Source organism: Sminthopsis crassicaudata, chromosome 1 (genome assembly GCF_048593235.1).
Source record: "Sminthopsis crassicaudata isolate SCR6 chromosome 1, ASM4859323v1, whole genome shotgun sequence".
NCBI lineage: Eukaryota > Metazoa > Chordata > Mammalia > Dasyuromorphia > Dasyuridae > Sminthopsis > Sminthopsis crassicaudata.
The window spans coordinates 70815236-70837016 of NC_133617.1; the positions used below are offsets into that span (position 1 = coordinate 70815236).

Below are 21781 nucleotides of genomic sequence, written 5' to 3' on the forward strand. Positions count from 1 at the left end.
GAAAACTACTGTCTAGCTAGATAGGGGTAGTTATAATAGAAGGGAATAGGAGATAGGCATCCTGGGGTACTTAGGGTCTATATGTGGAGTGACAGAGTACCAGAGAGAAATGGGAAGATAGCAGCCAAGCCCAGTGGGCATCATCCTAGACCATTTATCCTCATTTCCAAAGGAAAATGAAGATTGCTATGAGGCAGTCTTGTTCCCACTTAAGTGGCCCTTGACTCCACCTACCCAAGGTAGAGCTCAGTCCTGAAAAATTCATGATTGAGGCTTCAGATTTGCACACCAGAAGAGCCTTTGTGGAGAAAAAGCGCAAACCTGTCCAGGTGAATGACCCCCTTGGAGCTCACTAGGGTACACACACACACACACACACACACACACACACACACACACACACACACACACACACACACACACACGTTCTGATGCTTTAAGGGGCAGGTTAGAAGGGTGATTTGGAATTTAAGACCTAGGAAAAAGTTCTCGTGGGTTTCCCTCTCCAGGATGAAAGGGACAGTACTGCCTACCCAGCTACTATACTTATTCATTAAGAGGGCAACTGAAAAGTAACAACTGCACCAGGAATCCCTGTCCTTTCATTAATCACTCATTTCAGTAATGCTTGATGATTTACAAAGGCTTTCCTGGAAACACCCCTAAGTTACAAGAAGTATTCTCTCCCGGTGAGAAAACAGGCTGAGCTGTGTCTCTCCTCACTGCCTTGGAGCCAGGTGTGTAGGGACTAATTCTCCTGCCTGTAGGCCCACCTCTCCATGGGTTTCTCAGGGTATTTATCCTCCCTCTAGATGCTGAGGCAGGCCACTCCTTCCAGACCTGGACACTAGCCAGTCACACACCTCAGCCAGCCCCAGACACATTGTTCACAGGGCTACTCACAGGCCGAGATGCAGCAGGTAAGGAGCTGAGCTGGCCCAGGAACTTCAATGGCTGCTGAGGTCTGAGGAAGTGGGCTGACTGCACCAGTGCCCTCCTCACTGCCCTGGGCTGATCACGGACTCACAGGCTCAGTCCATCCAGACCATCATGTCTCCTGGGGGGAGCTGAGGCCTCTCTACTGCAAGGCCCCTCCCTACAATCAGGGCTAGCTAGGACTCTTGGGGCTAACAAGGCCTTTGGCTGACAGCACATCGAGTGACTACCCAAGAAATAGGTGGCATCCCCAGGTGGATGGCCTCAGAAAATTGGCCAAGGTATCCCATTGAGCAGCCCTAAAGGGAAATCAATCTTCAGACCTCTTCAGGGGATAACTAGAGGGGAAGGCTTGGGCCTAGGTTTCCTTTTTGTCCTCCCTCTCAGAAGCTACCCCTGTTGTGTGCCATCTTCTTGCTGTTCATTGTGATCCCTAAGAGGGTTAGGGAAAAGAGGAGGGCGCCAGAGTAGAGACTTGAGAGACCAGAATAATTGCGCTTTACAGAATTCTGGCTGCCTTGCCATCACTCCCAACTGGATGCTTAGCTTGGAAGGAAAAGATTGGGGGGGGGGGGAGAAGGTTCAACTTCACCTCCAAGTTTACATACTTTCTATGCCATGGGTAGAGTACCCAACCTTTAGGCTGGATAAAAGACCCCAAGAAGACTTAATTGAAGCCATGTAACTGAAGCACCTTTAAAGCAGTATCAATTTTAAAATAAAAATCCAACTTTTCAGATTGCTACAAGCTTATCTCTGGTTCTGGAGTTTTAGAAGGAAATTTAGCAAAAAAGGGAAATACAAGTTACTGAGATGCTATCTTGAGCCTGTGTCCTTTTATGCTTTTTGAAAGGTAAGAAACATGGGGTCTATGAGTACAAAGGCAATACCTCCTCCCCCTCAAGTAAATAAATGGAAACGAGTTACAAATGCCATTATTTATTATTCAGTATTATTATTCCCATTATTCACATTTCTCCAGCTCTGCTCCTCTTTACAGTAGTTAATGTGCAAGCCTCATTACTGGGGGTCACAGGGGGTGAGGCGGGCTGGGGGCTGGGGAGCCTTGTGTGTGTTTTCTGAAGGTCACAAGGTCATTGGCACTTCACACAGACAAATCCTGGCAGCCCCAGGGTCTGGGGAGATTGTTTTTTGTCTTTTTTCTTCCTTTTTTTGTGGAAAACTTGATTCTGGGCCTGACTTCTGAGGATGGTTGGTGGAGAAGCAGCTGCAGCATCAGCAGAAAGCACCCAGCATTCCTGGGCCATGCAGCTCAGCAGAAAGGCAAATGGGGGGAGAAGGGAGGGGGTAGATGAGGGATGTTTGAGAAAGGAAATTGAAGAGCAGGACCCTGGGGAGGGGGGAGGGGAAGGAAGGGGGCAGCCCCCCTTTGGTAAGGCACAACCCTTGTCTTTGGCTCTCCTTGGAGGAGCTGATTCCCCTCCCCCCTCCCCGGCCCACTTCAGCACAGTCCCTCAGGCCCCCTCCAGGCTCTGCACCTTTTGGCATCTGGACAAGGTGATTCTAGGTCCTTTTTCAGCTCCAAGTCTAGGGTTCTCAGGATCATGGAACAAACATCCTCTTACAACCATGGAATTTGGAAATCCACAAGTCTCTTCTCTCCATATTCCCCTTGCTTTTAGCTGCCTCCTTTATTGCTAAATGATGCCTCCTCTCAAGCTTCCAGGTGTATAAAATAGAGGATCCTAGGGAAGCAGAGGCTGCAGCCTAAAGGGAGGAACTTAGGGTCCAATTAAGGGTTGCAGAAGGGAGGGGGGTGAAGACACTCTGAAATAATGATCACAGTGGGGGGAGAGCTCAGGCTAGGTGGGGCTGAATCTCACAACTCCCGGCTAGTGATAGTGTTGGGACAAAAAGGCTCCAGGGCCTAAGCTGGAGCAGGAATGTGCTGAAGCGTGGCTGGTAGACAACCCAACTCTAAAATTTTAATGCTGGGCTACCCCCATGCTCTGTTCTCCCCCTCCTATCCCTGTTAATGACAGGCAGCTCCACAGGCTACATAATTCACAGCTGGATCTCGGGGACATGATACATAAGGGATACACATACTGTCCTTCCTCCCTTCGCCAGGCACCAAGATGAGAAGGGGCTCTCCCACTCACTCTGCCTCCCTTCCTTACCGATTTCTCCTCCCCCAATTTGGTCCCAGAACCTCACAGGTGACTCTAGTTAGAACACCTTGAGGGGCCTTGTGCTTTGGGAGATTTGGGGAAGGGGAATTAGGACAGTTTTAAGGGTGGGAGGGCAGATAAGGTGCTTGTATTTTAGGGCAAGAAAGATCTAATGTCCCTCTCCAGGGGCTTAGGAAAGTGACCAAGAAGTGGACATATAGAATGTGACACAAGAGGGCTCTGGTGCTGTGGGTTACACAACTGGAGGAAAAAAATTTGCTTGTTCCCTCTCTCCCTTAGCTTACACTGAGTAGGCTAGTAAGGTCATTTAAAAAGGGTTTTATCCTGAGGGACTAGGGAAGATCAGACAGACAAAACATAGGCTAGCTTCAGGAAACTGGCAAGGGGGGAACATTTTTCTCAAATGGCCTCTTCCAAAGTAATGCAGCCTCAATTTAAAAGTTGGGGAGAAGGGCACGCTCTCCTAGGTACACTGTGCCAAAGTCTTGGGGTCCTGGGACGGGAGCTCCTTCAAAGTGCATGTCCTCCTCACAACTTGCCCTGGTCCTACAGAGCCAGACTCACAGGTGATGACCTCTCAGCTATCTTTGTGGATAGAGTGGGGCATGCTGGGCCTGGGGCAAGATCCCTAAAAAGCAGAAAACAGGGCCAGAGGATGAGAAGGGAAGGCCTCTTGTTATACTGCCTGCAAGTCGACCCCAATCCAAAAAAAGCAGACAGATCTGGGCCAGCCCCACCACTAGTTCCATCCTAAACAGTGGTGCTGGGCACTTACAAAGAGGACTCCTGCCCAGCAAGTTGGCCAAAGATTACAGGAGAGTCCCAGCCATTCAGACTCTCAGGCAAGCCCTTATTTTGCCTCTTCTACCGAACATAAAGCAGAGAGAAGCCTGGGAATTATTGACATTCAAAAGTAAACTCCTTGATCATGGGGGCAGGGACTGATTTCCCCTTTTGTCTTTCTGCAGCAAGTAGGCCTCTTCCTGGCTTGTAGTCAGCAAGTAAATACTTATGACTCTTTAGCTGAAAAGAATGGATGCACCCTGTGGCAATGGACAGAGCTACTGACAAAGCTAAGATTCTGAAGGGGTCCAACAAGTTTGTGCTCTCCCCCCAATTCATCCCTGATCCTATGGCATCACTCCAATGAAGTCCAAAGAGGAGGTAGAAGTGACTCTGCAGGTAGCTCAGGGCTGAGCACCTGTGTTGTGGCCAGACCCAGCAGAGACAGCGGTAGAGAGAAAATACATGAAAGATAGTCGGCATCTCATCCTAGCCCGCTGGGGGGGGGGGGGGAAGAGGTCAGCTAACTTCTGGGAGCCTCAATTAAACCAGATGACCTCTCTAATCCCTCCCCTCCAACTTTAAATCTCTGAACCAATGAGAGAGACATTCAGATAGAGTATGGGATTTGGCCTAAAGGAGCACCCTAACTTTGGGAGAGAGGTCACCCAGGATCTGAGGATGGGGGAGACATAAGGGAGGCAAACAAAAATTAAATAAAGATGCCCCCCCATCCATGTTCACATATAACAAACTAGAAAACATCCTTAATTAAGGAAAGGGAATAGCCACAAATCAGCTTATTTGAAATATTAGCAATGAGAACCAACCCTTTAATAGGGCCTGATCAGGCTGGACACGCCAGAGTCTCAAAGGGAAAGCCATGGATTGGCAGAAATGAGGACCAGAAAAGACAGAAGGGCCTGTTCAAAGAAAAAATGACAAAGCTCAAAGAATGTGGACAGATTTCTACTCACCCTGCTCCCCAACACCTTCGAGACCCCAGGAGCCAACTAAGCCCACCAGGCCTCCACGCTTAGAAGGTAGAGAACATGGGGAAAAGAGGATCATGGGAAGTCTTATTGGTTGAAAATTCTATAGATTTTGATATTTCCATAGAACTTAACACTTGCTACATTTCTAAAGTCTGTCCACAGAGCTTCAGGGACAGGTAAAGGAAAGGACTGGACAAGGAGGAGAGCCACAAGGCCCCCACCTCTCAGGAGAGGCTCATGTGACACATAAAGGAGTCCAACTTCAGCTTCATTGCTCCCCTTCCTGCCAGCCCTACTTCACTATCCCTAGAAACACTTCAGATTCCATCTCGAGTTTTGCCAAAGCAAAACCATTCAAGTCATTCCTACTCTAGTGATGAGACACACTCACAATCACACACTCTCATATAGTCTCTCTCTCTCTCTCTCTCTCTCTCTCTCTCTCTCTCTCTCTCTCTCTCTCTCTCTCTCTCTCTCTCTCTCTCTCTCTCTCTCTCTCTCTCTCTCTCTCTCTCTCTCTCTCTCTCTCTCTCTCTCTCCTCTCTTCCTACATAAGACTCCTGATTCAGTGCCTGTCCCTTCCTCCAAAAAGAACCAAAATGAATTAAAGATCTGAGGCTGCTGGAGTCTGGTGGAACAAAGATCACTGGCCCATCAGTCTCAGGAACTTGTTCTTGTTCTTCTTGTTCTTGTCCACACCCTGCCACTCCCTTGCTGTGACACTGGGCAGATCACTTTATTTGAGGGGCAAAAATTGGGGGGGAAACACCTTCATTTCCTTCCTGTTAAGTGGCGTTACTGCCAGTTGCCCTTACCATCCCACAGGATGTCCCAATAATAAAATTAAATAGATGGGAAGGTGTTTTAGAAAAGTGGGCTAAGAATGAAGATGAAAAAAGCCAGAAGCTCTATGGAGGAAGAGGAAGAAGGGCAGAAATGCAGACTGGAGGCCTGGAAGAACAAAGTATAAAGAGAGCCAGAGGCCGAGTCTAACCTCCAAGGGCAATCTTCAGGAAGGGCAGGGAGAAAGTCCAAATCCCTGATACCCACTCCCAAAGATACTACTGGGGCACTGACTTGGGAGTTTGGGGGTGGGGAGCGTTTGCCACTGAAAGGCAATCTGTTACTCATTTTCTCTTGCTTGTAGGACGAACATGCTTTTCCTTTCCTGGTAAATATTTTTATAATATATATATTATTTCTAGGTCTATAGATTTCTCTCTCTTTATATATATATAGTTAGATCATTCTGAGTGTTTGTTTAAAAAAAAAAAAAAAAAAAAGTAAAGGAAACAAAACCATGTTTGACACTTTCCCAACCACTCTCAGTGCCTTTCAAGAAATGGGGAACAGGGTGGGAAGAGACCGGAGAGATTTCCCACTTCAGCCCACCCCACAGGACCACACAGTCCACCTGCATTTCTGCTCCTTGGTGCTATGTGCCCCATGGGAAAGAAGTGGTGCTGTTGGGGGAAGGAGGGAGGGGATGGGACAGACAGCATCGTGCAGTGATCACGCGTCCATTCTGGCAAACTGGACCAAGGACAGGAAGGGATGTTAACCAAAGAATAAACAAAAGTCCAAAATGAAAGGCAGAGGGAACCCCTTGCCAAAGGGCAGCCTGCGACTGGGGAAGAGGAGGAGGAGTACAAGCCAGGAAAGGCTAGGTCAGACAGGGCAGAGAAGGGGGGAGGGTTATTGGAGGGCTTCGGCTGAGGGCCCAGCATCCCCATCATGGCTGGCCGTCTCAAAGCCGTGCTCCACACCCATCATGTCGGGCTCCATCTTGCCTGTGTCATTGATGAAGGTCGTGTACGTATCGCCCTCAGCCATGAGGAGCTTCAGCTTGGGGATCCAGCTCTTACGCACCACCCTTCGGGCATTGGTGCACATGTCCGCCGCGATGGCGTTCATCTCGCTCTCCTTAAAGTTTGGGGCGAAGTTCTGGCAGTAGACTTGGGGAGAGATAAAGGGAAAGGAGGGAAGGAAGCCTTAAGAACCACGGCTCATTCTCTCTTCCTCTCACACAAAACATGCTAAGCACTAGAATGGCTCGCAGGATATTTTCTCAGTGGGTGAGTGCAGCTGCACCAGCCCCATGTCCCTCCAGGGGACTGGCTCTGCACTTCCCGAGCCCTAGGCGCCTCCCTCCCCACCGTGCCCCACGTCCTTACACTTGACAGCATGGAGGACCCGGCTGTCCAAGGGTTTTCGGGTAGGGTCATTGGTGGAAGATCGGATGCCTGTGCCACAACTGTTGGCCAGAGTGTTCCTGGAGGGAGAAGTGGGATCAGAGCTCAGCTCAATGGGACTCAGGAGGGGCCCTGGCTCCAGGGGGGTGGACAGGGACTAAGGGATGCTGAATTTCAGGGCCCTCGGGCTAGATCCCAGAACTGCAGACGCACAGAAGGCATGGGGGGGGAAGAGCGGGCCTCACCTGTCAAAAAAGGAGGCCAGGAGCCGACGAAGGAGGACTTTGTGTCTTGTGCCCGCACTGACGTGACAGTTCATGAGTTGTGCCCTTGTGATGTATACATTGGTGCCTGGGAGGGCAGGGGGAAGATTCACATGTTGAGTATAAAGGCCAGGCCCACGCCCAGAGATTCACCCCTTTAGACCAGCAGCCAACCCATGAGCATCCCCTTAGCTCCCTTAACCCCACCCACCCCAGGCCCTCGGACCCAGGGTCAAGGGGCCAAGATAACCAGAAGGAGCTGGAAGAAGTAACCAGGATTGGAAAGAGATTTCAGGAAACATCAAAGCCAGTCAAGCTCCTTCTTAAAGATTCCCATCTACTCTAGCTCGTTCCCTTATCCTGGAAAGACTCTTCCACTCCTACATTTCTTATCTTAAAGGCCCTGCTCAAGTCCCACTTATTCTAGTCTTTCCTGACCCTTCCAGCCCCCCACCATTACTTGCCTCAAGAAAGTCCTGAGCACTTGCTGACATTATCACTCCTTTACCATTCAAATAATTTTTCACAGCATGTGTCCTCTCCCCAGCTAAACCGTGCACTCAGGATCAGGAGCCTTCTATCCCCCCACCCCCAGTGACTGAACACACAGCAGGCAGGCCCTCGAAGACTCCCGGGCCCACCTGTTACAAGCTCCAGCTTCTCAGCAGGGTCACCCTCATCGTAGAGCTTTGGGTGGCATCGATTGCCAATCTGGTTGATGAGCTCAGCTGGCAGAGAGGCCAGGTCTTGCCGCACCCGGATTCGGTTGCGGGACTCAGAGGCCACTTGCTCCGGCAGGGCCTCCACCTTTTCAGCTGGGGAGAGAGTGGGGAGGGGAGGGGAGGGGAGTGCCGATGGGGGCTGTAGGGCCTCCCCCGGGGCTAAGCCCCTCCCTCCCCCGCCCCAGGGGGCTCGCCCGCTCACCTGTCTGGCCTACATTCATCATGCTGTACATTGTATACATGTTGCAGATCTGGCGGTACTGCTCATCAGAGCCCTCCTCCCCTGCATCCTCCTCCTCATCCTCTTCATTATGGTAGGAACTGGGGCTATCACTAGTGTAGGCGCTGGATGTCCCAGGACTGGTCCGTTCTGATGTGCTGGGCCCGCTCCCCATACCTGCTGCCCCTGCTGGCACTGGGGTGGGCGCCATGCCCTGGGGCACCTGCTGCTGCTGAGGCTGCTGTGCTAGGGGCTGCGGCTGCTGGGATCGGTTCCCTCCTAAGTCTGGGCTTGAGAACTTGGCCATTTTGCGGCTGCCATTGCTACCACCCTCTTTCTGGCCACTGTCCCACAGCCGCTTGGCTACTGGCGTGCATTGAACTGAGTCTGACTCTTGCTGCTCAGTCTTAACTCGAGAGACAAGGGGAAGTGGGGCACTGCAAGCTGGCCAGCTGGAGGTCTGGGCTACAGGACTCTGAGGCTCTGATGAGGGCGTTTCCTCGACGTGGAGGCCCTGCGAGTCACAGCTGGGTGAGCTCACCTTGAGGAAAAATTCTGTGCCCTTCTCCATGATCTCTTGGATCTGGAGGAAGCCGGCAGTGTACATGAGGAGGAACTGGTCACCCACGTTCATGCTGAGGCGGCCAGTGTAGCAGAAGCTAAGGATCTGTTGGAAGGACTGGGGCTGCACAGCAGCGGGCAGCTCCACCACTGCGCTCTTACTGCTGTTGAAAAGGTCCCGGAAGTAGGAGCTGCTGGCAGCCAGAACAGCACGATGCGCCTTGAAAGCATGGCCTTTTACCACCACTGACACATCGCAGTAGAGACCCTGCAGCCTCTGCTCATTCAAGCATTCCAGGATACTGTTGCCAAAGTTGGGGATCTCCATCTGCAGGGTCTGAGCCATGATGGTAGCAGCTTGAGGAGGGATGGGGGAAGCCCCCCTTCCCTCCACCCAGGATGTCAAAGTCCTCACACAATGAGTCTGAGCAAAGCTCAGGGGCGAACCTCCCTGGATGACAAGAGGGACAAGCTGAGGCACCAAGTGGAAAAACAGGCCTGGAACCCAGGGATCCTGGCCCCCAGTATCCAGGCCCAGGCATTAAAAGATATGTTTGAATGAGAAAGGGTCACAGGAGAGACTATGGTTATCAAACCAATCCCTCTGTTGGGGGAAGGTCACGGGCCCTTCTTCTCCACCTTTCCAAAGCCAAGCTGCCACTGCTACCAGAGAAGGGCTTTCCATAATGGGAGGAAATAGGAGGCCTGATAGGACCCAAATTTCCCAAAATGGTCCATGTGGGAAGCTATGTACTGCCCTTGTTAAACAAAGTCTCTGGACTACACTGAGTCCCAAAGGCCCAGATTTCCCAAAGGGATTGTGGGCCACATCGAGCCTGGTCTACCAGCTTTTAGAATGCTTTAGAATACTAAGGTGGGAAAAAAACCTTGGGGATCATCTGTGCCACAGAGTTCTTAACTTGGGAAGCTAAATATATATAATGATAATTAGATTATAATATAATTTTTTTTCTTTGTAATCAATCTATTTTTATGCATTTAAAAGACCTTACTCTAAGGAGTCCATACACCCTAGGAAATTGTTAGAAGAGTCAAGAACACACAAAAAGGTTAAGAGCCTCTGGTCTAATCTAGACCAAATCTCTTCATTTTACAGAGAAATTAAGGCCCCAGAAGGGCCTTGCTTAAGAATACACATTGTAATCTACAGGTTGGTTCTGGACCCCTAGTCTCAAGTTTCCTCACCATGATTTTGGTGAGTGACGTGTTCCACTTAGAAGAAAAGTGGCCAGGAAAGCTGAAGTCAGAAGCCTATGGACAGAGCCAGATAATAACCGCCCTTATGCAGGAGATGCCAGTTGTCCCCAAAGGTGGAGGAGGGCAAAAGCAAGGGTTCAGTGGATGATACTAAGATGGGGAAGGGGAAAACTTCGGAGGCAAGAGTTAGTTAGAAGGAATGAGAACTGACATTTATCTAGCACTTCAAATTAAAGCACTTACATACATTATCTCATTTGATTCACATTGATTTTGAAGACAATCTCATCACCCAACTAGCCTGGAAACACCTGAGGCTATGGGCTGGGCAAAGGAGGGGAGTCTCAGCCTCCAAGGGGCTTTTAAAAAATTCAATTAGCAATTCTTGGGGGAAAAATTATAGCAAATTGCTCTGCTAATCAAGCATACATAACCCTTCATACCTGGTTAATTAGAAAGCAGTTTTATGGGCTATGGAGACCTAATTGACTAGAGAGAAGAAGCCAGAAATGTATCCGGTTTAGGTCCCTATGTGACTTCTGCTGACTCCCCCACTTCTTCTAGGAGCCTCAGTCTGAGGAGTGCTGATGCTGAAGGAGAAGGGGATGGGACTTTATGGATTCAAAGACTCAGTCTGCACCTCCCCTACCCCAATCTGTTTCTCCTGAGTCACTTTCCCAGACTGGCTGACCTTCAAAGAAAGCCAAGCAGTCAGCTTGGACATTAGCAATGCTACCTAGACCCCCACCCATCCTATTCACTCTCTTCTCACACTCCAGATGGAGAATTCTACAAGTAATAAAGTATTAAAGACTGAAGGAAAGGGAGAGGGAAAGCAATAATAATAATACATAGTATCTCTAAATTCTATTAACATTTTCACATGTAAAAAGCATTTTCCCTACAACAATCCAGTAGAAGTTGATAGTGTAATTGGTATTTCCATTTTCCAGATAAGCAATTGTGAGGGGAGGCCCTTAGAGGTCTCCCACAACTTACCCAAAGTCCCTCTCTTAGATTCTACATCCAGAGATATTTCTAAAAGGCCAGACACTCGTAGTCCACGGAAGACTGAGCATCCGAACCTGAACTACAACCCTCTCACTACAATTAAGCATTATTGTTGGAATAAGCTCATCATAATCCTCTCTCCATTAGCCTTCTGACTGGGGAAAGAGAAGCAGGAGTGTTTGGAGGGAAGGTAAGGGAGGTTTCTGCTAAAAACGCTAGCCCTCAATTCCCTCTTAAAGCAGGTCCAATGCTCTTGAGTACCCTCTGCCCCCAAGATGACACAGGCCCCGCAATCTCACCAGGGAAGTGGTACCAGGTATGCCTTCAAACAACCCTCTTTTGCCACCCAAAGCAATTCTTCCTAGTCTGACATTCCTGACCCACGTTCCCTAGGGGCTGGCTCTGTACACTGCTTCTCTCACCAAGTTGCATGCTCCTGGCCTCTGCACAGGCTATCTCAGCTATTTGAGGAAGGGGTTTTTTTGGTTTTGTTTTGGGATGGGGATAAGCACTGCGCCTCTAGGACCTTCTTTTGGCCTGATGTTCTTCCCAGTTTCAGCTCCACAGAACCCTGGGGATGATGGTCTTTGTTGCAACCACCATTCTCGAGGGCAGAACAAAATATCCCATAGCATAAACAAAATGAATACATAGAAACCACTGTGACTGAACACATCTTAAATATACAACTCTCCTTTCTTAAAGGAGCAGAAACAGATACAATCCCTTTCCTTTCTAATAAGGAAAGCTTTCTACTTACCTCTAGCATTCCAATCCTTCAAAAGCCCTCATTTAACCCTGCCACCTTTGATAACTAATGTCTCTTTCTACTGCTACTTACTGTCAAAAAGTCCAGCCAATCCAGAGATCCAGTTTTATAATGAATGCAGAATTCTGGACCCATAGTCCCCCACATTTTCCACTTTCTCAAATCAATTACCAACAGTGATCACTTTTGAAATTGGAAAGATCATTACATTTGGAGCCAGAGGATCTGGTTTCAAAAAGCAACAATCTGTTCTTTATTACTTATGGGACTTTGGACAAGTCATTGAAATCTCTCTGACCCCACTCATCCATCTATAAAGAAAGACGGTTCTTTCCTCCTAACTCTTAAGGCCTACCTACAATCTAGCTCCTAGCCCAAGTTCTGTCCGCTAGGAGCCCTCTGTAGCCATGAACCCTGGAATCACCTCCTGTACTGCTTCTCTAATGTGGGGTGATCTTGCTTTTTTGTCCTGCCTCCCTGACTTGACTGGGCCTTCTCATTCTGTGCTGGCATTTGCCTATAACCATTTTGATGGACTTGGAAAAGCATGGCATCCATTCTCTATCACTTTTCTGAGCAATTTAATAAAAATTGCATGGTGTTACCTTCTATTATGCTGTCTAGGTCTTAAAAAAAAAAAAAAAGGACATGTTGGAAACCATCTCTCGTATCTGTGGTTTTGGAATTCCTTTGTATTTTATAAAAATATCTCTTGCCTCTGGGATCAGAACCTTGGGGATCAATTCAAGAATTGTCCAGCTACTCTATTCCAAAGTGAGCTCCCCTTTCTCTTAGCACCCATATGGTTGGCATCTTATTCTTGCATGTCTCTCCCATTTAAGTTAAGAAGCATTATTTATTAAGTGTTTTATTATGTGCCAGACACTATACACCGAACCCAAGGAAAAGCACAAAAAAACAAAAGAAACAAACAAAAAAGTCCCAGCTCCTGCTTTATAGGAGCTCAGTCTAAGGGAGAGAGAGACTACACAAACTATGTACAAATCAGATATATTATTTATTATTATATATTATTATAGCTAACATTTATACAGCACTATTACGTGTCAGGCACTGTGCTAAAATTTTACAATTATTATGTCATTTGATCCTCAAAACAATCCTGGACGGTTAGTAGGTACTTTAATTATTCCCATTTACCTGATGGGGATAAAGAGGCAAACCAGGGTTAAGAGATATGCCCAGAGAAATTTTGAGACACAGATACTTGCCCAGTTAAGTGTCTGAGGCCACAAAGGAATTCAGATCTTCCTGATTCCAGTACCACTATTCCACTTAACTCATCTAGATCTCATCAGGGAAATTGGAGATAATCTCAGAAAGCTGCCACTAACAATTTGGAGGACTAGGAAAGGCTTCCTACAGAAGGTGGTAACTGAGCAGTCTTGAAGGAGTCAAGGAAGGCAGAAAAGAAGAGGGAAAATTCAGGTCAAAGAGATGTCCAATCAGGAGATGGAGCACCTTATTCAAGAATAGCAAGGAATCCAAGTGTGGGGAGGGAATTAAGGTTTAAGAATGGAAGGGCAGGAAGGAGTCAGGTTATGAATGGCTTTAAAAGCCAAACAGTGGTTTACATTTGACTCTGGAGCTAACAGGAAACCACTGAAGCTCACTAACCTGACCAGACCTGTGGTTTAGATTAAAGATCAATGAACAGCAGAGTGGGTAATGGACTAGAGGCATGCAGACTGTCCAGCAGGCTGCTCTGTACTAGCCCAGGCAGCAGGTGACAAGAGCCTGCATTACTGTTATGGCAGTGCCAGGAGAGAAGGGGGTGGACACGACAGAAGGCAGACTTGACTAGAAAACTTCTTGGGTTAAGAGAACTGATGAGTCTAGGGTGATCCCTAGGTTGTGAGTAGAGGGGACTTCGAGGATAGCAGTGCTTAACAGTAATAAGAAAATTAGGGAAAAGGGAGAGCTCGTGGGAAAGGTTATGACTTCCACTTTGAACAAGAACATGTTCAAACCCGTGTTTTTTATGCGTCTGTGTGGGCTGGCTTCCTCTCCCTCCATCTAAGCTCTGAGAAAAGGGACCTGTCTTTTCTGTTTTATCCCAATAGAAAGGTTTGCAAAGAATAAGTATTTAATAAAAGCTTTTTCATTCAGTCAAGATAATAAATTGGATAGAAGGAAAAACATCCTATCAATTAAAGCAATGTAAAAGTAGAACAGGGTGAGATTCCCACTTATCAGAGGCTTTCAAGTGAAGACTTGGCATCCATGTGTTGGGAATGTTGTAGGGTTAAGTATCACCCTCTTCTAAGGCAGGCAAAAGGACTTCTGAAGTGTTAGCCAGCTCTGTGCTTCTCATTAGCTAGCTTTTTTGCCATTTCCTCAGAAAAGGACATACCCATATACACCTTCCTTTCCAAACTAATTCCTTTTCTCAATTTCATTCCTACTAATCATGGCAGCAGCACTTTTCCTCTCTTTCTCCACATCTATTAACTTTTCCTTCATTGGCTCTTACATCTGTTCTTGCCATTTTGCCCCCAATGCTACCAAACATATCCATGACCTCATGGCCTTTGCCTCATTATCAGTCTCCTAAACAAATGTCTCTGTCCAGGGTCCCCATCCATCCTCCACTAACTGCCAGACAAATCAATTTAAAGCACAGATAGCTCTTCTGATCACATCACTTCACCCACTAAGAGACACATTCAGTGGCTCCCTGCTGTCTGTAGGATAAGCCAATTACGGATGACTTTGAACAGCAGGCGAAGTCATTTTAACTTGATCCTGTAGACAATTGGTAGCCACATGAAACCAAATACCTCTGTATGTCAACAGTCCCCACCACCTCCTATTTGCCCAAGCTCAAAAGTCAGAAATCAAACTGATTTCTTCTCTTTTCCAAGGTCCCCATACACCATCAATCACCAACTGTTCTTTCTCCTTCTCCAATAAAGCTAGTTTCCAATGACACACACTAATCTCTGGCACTTTCCTCCTGGTCTTCCCTTTGCTAGGATTATCCCTTTTTATCTCCAAATCCACCACCCTCTTACTTCACCCCACCCTATTCAAAAGCAGCTCAAGCAACTCAAGTATTCCTCAACTTCTCTACTGTCCAGTGCTCTCTCCCTCCTCTGAACCCTTCTGTGGTCCAAACTCTACCTGGATGTGGCCCCACCACTTACCGAAGTGGTTTGAATCCAGCTCTTCTACTTTATGACAGAGACCTTGAACAAGGCCCTTTGACCTCTCTGGGTCTTCATGTCCTCATCTATTAAATAAGAGTGTTATATTAGATGATCCTTAAGGCCCCTTCTAGCTAAAATGGTTATAAGACCAAAGAATGATCTCAATGGGATAAAAGCAAGCTGTTGAAGAAAAAAGAACTCTCAGTTCCCTTTCCCAACTTCCTGTGTCTATCAATGGCATCATTTTCCAGGCTGGATGGAAATGTCAATCACCTTACTCCTCCTCTGCCTGCACCTCAGCATCCAAGACATTCAAGCTGTTCGAAAAACCTGATTGTTCTCTCTTCACAAAGTTTCTGGGAATAAATTCAAACAGGTCCTAGGTAGTGCTCCCTTGTTGCAGTGATAAACATAGCCACAACTCTGTGGTCCCCACTGGCTCAGAGCTTACAAATCCAATAAAAAAGCAGAGACCAATGGACAGACCCTTTCTCTTTCACCATTACAGGAGTAATTTTTGAGTCTAACCTATCCTCACCTCCCCTTGGGATCCCACAACAGCCTTCGACTTAATTGCCCTCCAAAGTCACTCTTTCTTCACCAACTACCCAGAAGGCAATGGATATGATGGGTGAAACGAATGTGAGCCCTGACACTGGCTGGTGTGCAATCTCCATTCTGTGGGCCCTTTCTGGATGCCAGTTTCCTCATTGCCAAGAGAAGACGGGCGACGATGCTCTCCAGGATCCCATCTCTGATGCTGTGCTCCCATCCTGAATCAAGTCTCAATTCTGGTACTTCGAAGGTCTCCCCTCTGCAATCTAGTTTTTTTGTCCATCCTATCATCAACTCAGCAGCCTGGAATGATTTCTCCCTCCTTTCTGCCAATTCAAATCTTTTCCTTCCTTCATCCGAAGGCCTTTTTATCACATCCCACCTTCTCTGGACACCCCCCCCCAAAACTCTGATTGCCCCTTATTCCGTATTTCAAAACCTTAATCTGAACTTCCCATTCCAGATTTTCTGCCTCTGCCTCACAAATCAACATCATCACTGACTCCAGAAAGGGTCTATTAAATGGACATCGATCCAGTCACCACCCCTGAACTCCGTCCCTGTAAATGTAGCCTGGGTCATTAGAACAATGCATCCCTAGAAGGTGAAGGGCTTTTGTACTTATATCCCTTCTACCTAGCACCAATCTAAATGTTTAAGTTTTCAACATTCATCTACTTACTGTGATTCCCTATGAGACAAAAACTCACATGGCTCAAGGTCCTCAGAGCTCGGCTCGAGAAGGGCCTGCTACTCCAAACTCTGCCATTCACTAGCTGCATATCATCGTGCAAAGTACTGAAGAAGCCTCCATTGCTTTCCCATTAAATGGGGAGACTTAGTCACCCTTAAAAGAAAGGACGATTTATTAAGGACCTACTAAGTGCAAGGCACTAAGTTAAGCATTTTACCAATATTTACCTGACAATATAGAGAAGCACATGCTTTCATTATTCTTATTTTACAAGTTAAGGAAATGAAGCAGAAGTCCAGCTAGCCAGGGTCATACAGCTAGTAAGATCCAAGGATGAATTTGAATTCAGGTCTGCCAGACTCCAGGTCTAGGCTAACTCCATCCACAGTATTGCCTGGCTGCCTCACAGGGCGTCAGATTCTATCTCTACTTTATTCAGACTCCCTAAGGGGACTTCACACAGACCTGCCCAAAAGCATAACATTCATCTACAGGGGAGAATGAAGCAGGAAGGGGAAGATAAGATTCTTTAAGAAGCATCACAACACTGGGAAAGGGGAAAATAGGAATGCTGAATTAGGAATGTGATGCAAACTGTCACAAACTGAGTGCTGCTGAGCAAGCCCTTCTCAGAGTCTCCTTTTCCTTATCTATAAAATGGAAATAAACATACTTGCCTCTCTTCTCCCCCAGGATAGCTAAGCACAGGGTAAGCAATAACATTCTATACACATCTAAGAGAGGATTAAAAATCAAAAGACTTTGCCCTTGTCATTCAAAGCCCTCAACAATCTGACACCACCCACTTTTCAAATTCTCCAAACATTGCATAAGTACACAGGCCATACTCCAACCAAATAGAGGAACTCCCACCCAAAACACACCCTGCAGCCCTCCAAGTCTGGACTTCATTTACACTGACCCTTACACATAAAATGCTGTAGCTTCCCACTTTCTTTGCATCCTTGATTTCCATTAAAAAACTCAAACACCATTTTCCCTGTAAATTTCTTCCTTTCTGCCCAGAGTGATTGCCTTTCCTCTCTAATCTCATTTTGCTTTGCATCTCTCTTGGGCATCTACATGTAATATATTATTATATTATTATCATAGTAATATATATAGTAATGTATATATCTGAGCTATCTGTGCTTTCGTAGTTCCCTCTACTAACTTTTAAGTTGTGTGAGGAAAGCCAGCCCGAGGCTGAAAACATTAGTTTTTGTTGATTGACTGAACCATAGTTATTTCAACTTTGAGACACAGTTCCCTCACCACCCTCCACCACCACATAGACATAACATCTTAAAAAATCTCTGCCTCCATTGCTCCCCTACATAAAGGTGGAGGATGACTGCCAGAGTTCTGGCAATAGAACAATGCTGCCCTGACCAACTGCACCCTAAGCAGAGCTCAACTTCTCTGAGGTCCTAGAGAGGCCACCATAGCCCCAGGCTCCAGCTACTCCCTGGCAGTGAAAAGAACAAGTCCTCACTTCCTAGAAGGGACTAGATCATCCTAGACCCCGACTCCTTAGCCCAGAAACAAGATGGGGGTGAGGACTGATTACAGCTGTTCCTCTACGGGAGAAGAGGTCTCAGGAGAGTCTCCAAAAGCAGGCCATTTGGCTGATCATCATGTAGAGGATGCTGGGCATTTCCAACAATCAGATTTTTTTTTTTTTTTTTTTGGGGGGGGGGTTTGGGGAGGAACGGTTCTAACCTTTCATTAAACCTGGAAGAACTGGCCCAACCTGGCATTTTGCTCAGGCCTTGGGGCTCCTAAAGCTCCTTTCTGGATAACAGCCTGAAAAGATCACCAGGCAAAGGAGGAACTAGGAAACAACTAAAAGAAAAACCCAGTGAATGACTAAAGTTCTGAATGAATTATCCCCAACCAAGCAAATTCATTAGTCTTCTAACCTGAGGCAGTATGGCCATAAGTACAAAAGCCCAGGTGCTGATGGATCCCCTCCAGAAGCAAACACAAACACAAACACAAAACCAGATTCCCACATTTCCTCAGGCTAAAGCTTCTTACAAAAACCAGAACTTGGAGACCAAAAAAAAAAAAAGTTCCAATCACTCAAGTTGGGGCTCCCTGGGCTTTTCAGGTTTTTCTAGGGCAAGAGAAGGCCTTCTCTTTGGACCTCTTCTCTCTTCCAAGGACAATTCCTTAGATTCCCAGGGCGGCACCTTTACTCTCAGCTCAAAGGCCTAAGTAGATCCTGCTTCCTGACAGCAGACCCTCCCACCCATACCCCAGCACAAGTCCAAGGTGAGCAATCTTTGGAAGGTTACGGCTTCAAAAGCCAAAGGACAAACTATGGTCAAGTGAGCCTGCCTGACAGCCTATGCAGTGGAGATGAGACTCAGCCGCTTCCCAGGAGAAACATTCTTTTCTGCTTCCTTCTAAGATCCACATCTCCATCCCCTCTCCTTTGCAACCCTTGGGCCGCATATCTGCCCGGCCTGGAGATGCACTACCAGACACTCACTGATCAGGGAAGGCCTTGTGTGTTTTTTATGTATTCTGTGGCCCTGGTCTGTGAGCTCCTTAGATGGTGGTGCTGGAGACAAGGAGGCACAGAAATTAAAAGTACTGGGAAAACTTTCCTTGGGAAAGGATCCAGTCTTCTTACTCCTTGGTCATCCCCATTTTCACACAGCAAATGTAGTATGATGACAACTGAGCGAGCTCACGGGAGTCGGAAAACATATGCCAGTAGTGATTTCCCTATCTTCAAGCCATGACACAAAACTGCCTAGCTTCATTCCAAGGAAGCTGCACAGGGAAGAAAACTTAGCACCTTCAATCACTCAAGAATGCAGAAAGGGAAAGGGACACAGGAGCCTATGATTGCTGCTGAAATGGAGCTATGAGATGAGCCAACCCACCCAGACAAGAATTTCTTCCACAACACTTCCCTCCAATACCAAGACAATTCTCCAGTTAAGAGGAAACCTCAGCAGCTCCCAGCAGCCCATTCCAAGTCGGGACAATTTTTGTATTCTTTAATCCCTGCATTTTTCTTTATATCAAACTTAAATCTGCCCTTCTGATCATACCTCACAGTACTTCTAGCTTTGCTCTTTGGGCCAAGAGTAGGTCCGATCGCTGCTCCTCAAAGTAACTCTTCATATAGAGGTCCAGAATCGGACCAAGGTTGAGGATGCTCAGTGTCCTGGCGGGAGCTGAGACCCAGGCCAGTTGAGAGACTTTCAGCAGGGCAGCTAATACAGCCCTGGGTCAGTTTCAGAGGGTGACCCTCTGCTGCTTGGGGCGAGACTGTCTCCCTGTGACACAGACTCACTCTCTGAGCGGGAATCAAGCCACCTCTAACTCCTAACTAAACAATACATTCATCTCCCCAGTTCTTACCCTGCGGTTTCCATGGAAAAGACTGAAGCTTAGACTGCAGGGGTCAGCAAATCTAAACGCACAACCTCCCCCTGCCCCAACAAGAAAAACCAGAAAACTCCAAGAGATCGGAGCTGAGGAAGGACCTGCAAAGTATACACAACATGCTGAAGGCTCACTGAATGGAACCGAAGGCCCTGGCACTGGGCAGAAGATGCCCAAGCAACTGCCCTCCAGCCCTCCAATCCCAAGGCAGGCAGGAGGGAGGAAGCAGAGCTCCTCTGCAGGGAGACCAGGCAGGCCCTCCCAGGAACCCTTTCTATTGGGTGGGGGTTAAGAGAAGGGGAGGGACAACCACCCTGGGGCCACCCCCACAGAAAACAAAATGCCTTCCTTAGGTGTTCCAGGCTGCTTCTAAAGCTGCCCACATGCCACCCACCCACCCAGCCGGCACCCGGCAAGGCACAGAAACACAGCTGAGAGCTAGCAAAGCCAGAGCCATCCTCAGCACCCGCCAGGAAGCGGGAAGGACGGGGGGAAGAGGCTACACCTGGGAAAGGGAGTGGAGGAGGCAGCAGCGGTGGGCTAGAAGCGGCCCCATGCCCTGCCACCTGGATTCCAAGTGCTATCACTGCTATCAGGGCTACTCCTGTCTCATCATCTCCACCACCACCTTGCACCCCTGAGTGGTTCCAGGCTCTCCCCCACCCCAAAGGCTCCAAACAGTTCGGGAAGAAGTCTCCTGTGCCTAGAAGGCCTCCCAGCCGTCTCTGGAAGCACATGGCCTAGATTGCCCCCACCCCTCCCCTCCACAAACACAGCTGCCCAGCAGCTCCGGGGGGAAGGGACAGAGGGATCACGGGGTGACCCCCCTCCAGGAAGGCTGGGAAGTTTGTTTAGCCAGGCCCCTCCCTGGAACCTTGTTTGTCAGAGGGGGAGGAGAGTACCGAGGAAGAAAGGAGAGGGAGGAGAAGGGATGGAATCTCCAGGCCTCCTCCTCTGCTGGGGGGAAGGGAACAGGAAGGGGGGCTGCCCGAGATTACCGGGCCTCGCCAGCTATGGGAGGGGTGGAGCAGCCGGGGATGGGGAGGGTCCAGGAGCTGCCTGGGGACACAGCCCGCCAGGTACCTCCACCTATCAGGTCCCATTTGCCAGAAGGCAGGGAAGGGAAGTGCCGGGGAGGAAGGGAAAAGACCTGGGGCTAGAAAGAGGGGCCTCCAGGGCCAGCCCCTCCCCCAAGCTCCAGGGAAGAAAGGGGGAGTCGGGCAAAGGATTTTCGAAGGGAAATCTCCCGAAGGGAGATGGCTAAAGGGGGGAAGGGAGAGCTGCAAACACTAGACGAGCAAAGGGGGGGGTCAATCCCAGAGGGAGGAGGGGATCGCCATTAGTCCCTGGGGATAGAGGGTCCAGGAAGGGGGCAGGGAGAGGAGCTGGGGATCGTGTGGGAGGAGGGTTTACCTGGAGAACTAGGTCGGAGGAGGGGGACAAGGGATGGCCCGAGATGGAACAGGGCTAAGTGTGGGCCGGGGCTGGGCGGTGAACGGGAGGCCAAAGTTGGGCACTGGACCCGCCGGTTTGGTCTGAGGTCTGAGGGTCTGGGCTCGGAACGAGGCAAGGGCCGGGGTCGGGGTCGGGCCCGGGCGAGGTCTGGGGCCGAGGCTGCTCAGGACTTGGTGCCGGGCTCGCTCGTTCGTTCGCTCACCTGTCCGGAGCCGGGGCCGGGGCCGGGGTGGCCGGCGGGGCTGCGCCGGCTCGGGACGGGCCGGGCTGGGCTGCGATATGCTGGGCCGGGCCCTGCGCCGGCCTCTCTCGGCTCCCCGGCTCTGGGGCCACGGGCCCGTGCCCGTCTCGCGACCTCCCCTCAGCCCCCACAGCGGCCGCCGCTGCCTCGGGCTCGGTCCCGGTCCGGGTCTCCTCCTCCTCCTCCTCCGTCTCCTCCTCCTCAGCAGCAGAAGCAGCAGCGGCAGCCGCGGCGGCCATTCATTGTCGGCCCAGGCCGCCTCAGCGGAGCCCAGAGCGCACGATCGCCGCGGCGGCAACGGCCCAAAAAAAAAAAAAAAAAAAAAAAAAGCCACCCCAAAAAACGGCCGCCGCTAAGACGGCGGATGCGATACCAAGAGGGGCCGAACGTTCCCAGCTCTTCCCGCCCCCTTCTCCCGCCCAACCAGTGCTCGGGGAA

At 48.9% G+C, this 21781-nt stretch overlaps 2 protein-coding genes across 3 annotated transcripts in view; both read right to left on the bottom strand.

Annotated features, from left to right (window-relative positions):
- Positions 1-21781, bottom strand: part of NFIX (nuclear factor I X) — a 211710-nt gene that overhangs the window by 70491 nt on the left and 119438 nt on the right. The gene's annotated exons all lie outside the window — the stretch shown is intronic.
- On the bottom strand, positions 1860-21649 carry NACC1 (nucleus accumbens associated 1). 2 transcript variants are annotated; one of them, XM_074287461.1, is made up of 6 exons: positions 21061-21649; positions 8247-9276; positions 7964-8137; positions 7305-7410; positions 7042-7139; positions 1860-6822 (listed from the first exon to the last, which is right to left on the bottom strand). In XM_074287461.1, exons 2-6 carry the CDS (start codon positions 9169-9171, stop codon positions 6563-6565), a joined length of 1563 nt encoding a protein of 520 aa, XP_074143562.1. In that variant the 5' UTR covers positions 9172-9276; positions 21061-21649; the 3' UTR covers positions 1860-6562. The 2 variants fall into 2 exon arrangements, with proteins under 2 accessions (XP_074143562.1, XP_074143478.1); XM_074287377.1 differs by having other exon boundaries at positions 21305-21648.

Bases quoted from the DNA above. Each gene is read 5' to 3' on its own strand.
- NACC1 (XM_074287461.1), bottom strand. From the start codon at position 9,171: ATGGCTCAGACCCTGCAGATGGAGATCCCCAACTTTGGCAACAGTATC. The intron at 8,138-8,246 runs GTGAGCGGGCGA...CTCTCTCCCCAG, and splicing joins GATGAATGTAGGCCAGACAG to CTGAAAAGGTGGAGGCCCTG. The intron at 7,140-7,304 runs GTGAGGCCCGCT...TTCTCCCTCCAG, and splicing joins CTGGCCTCCTTTTTTGACAG to GAACACTCTGGCCAACAGTT.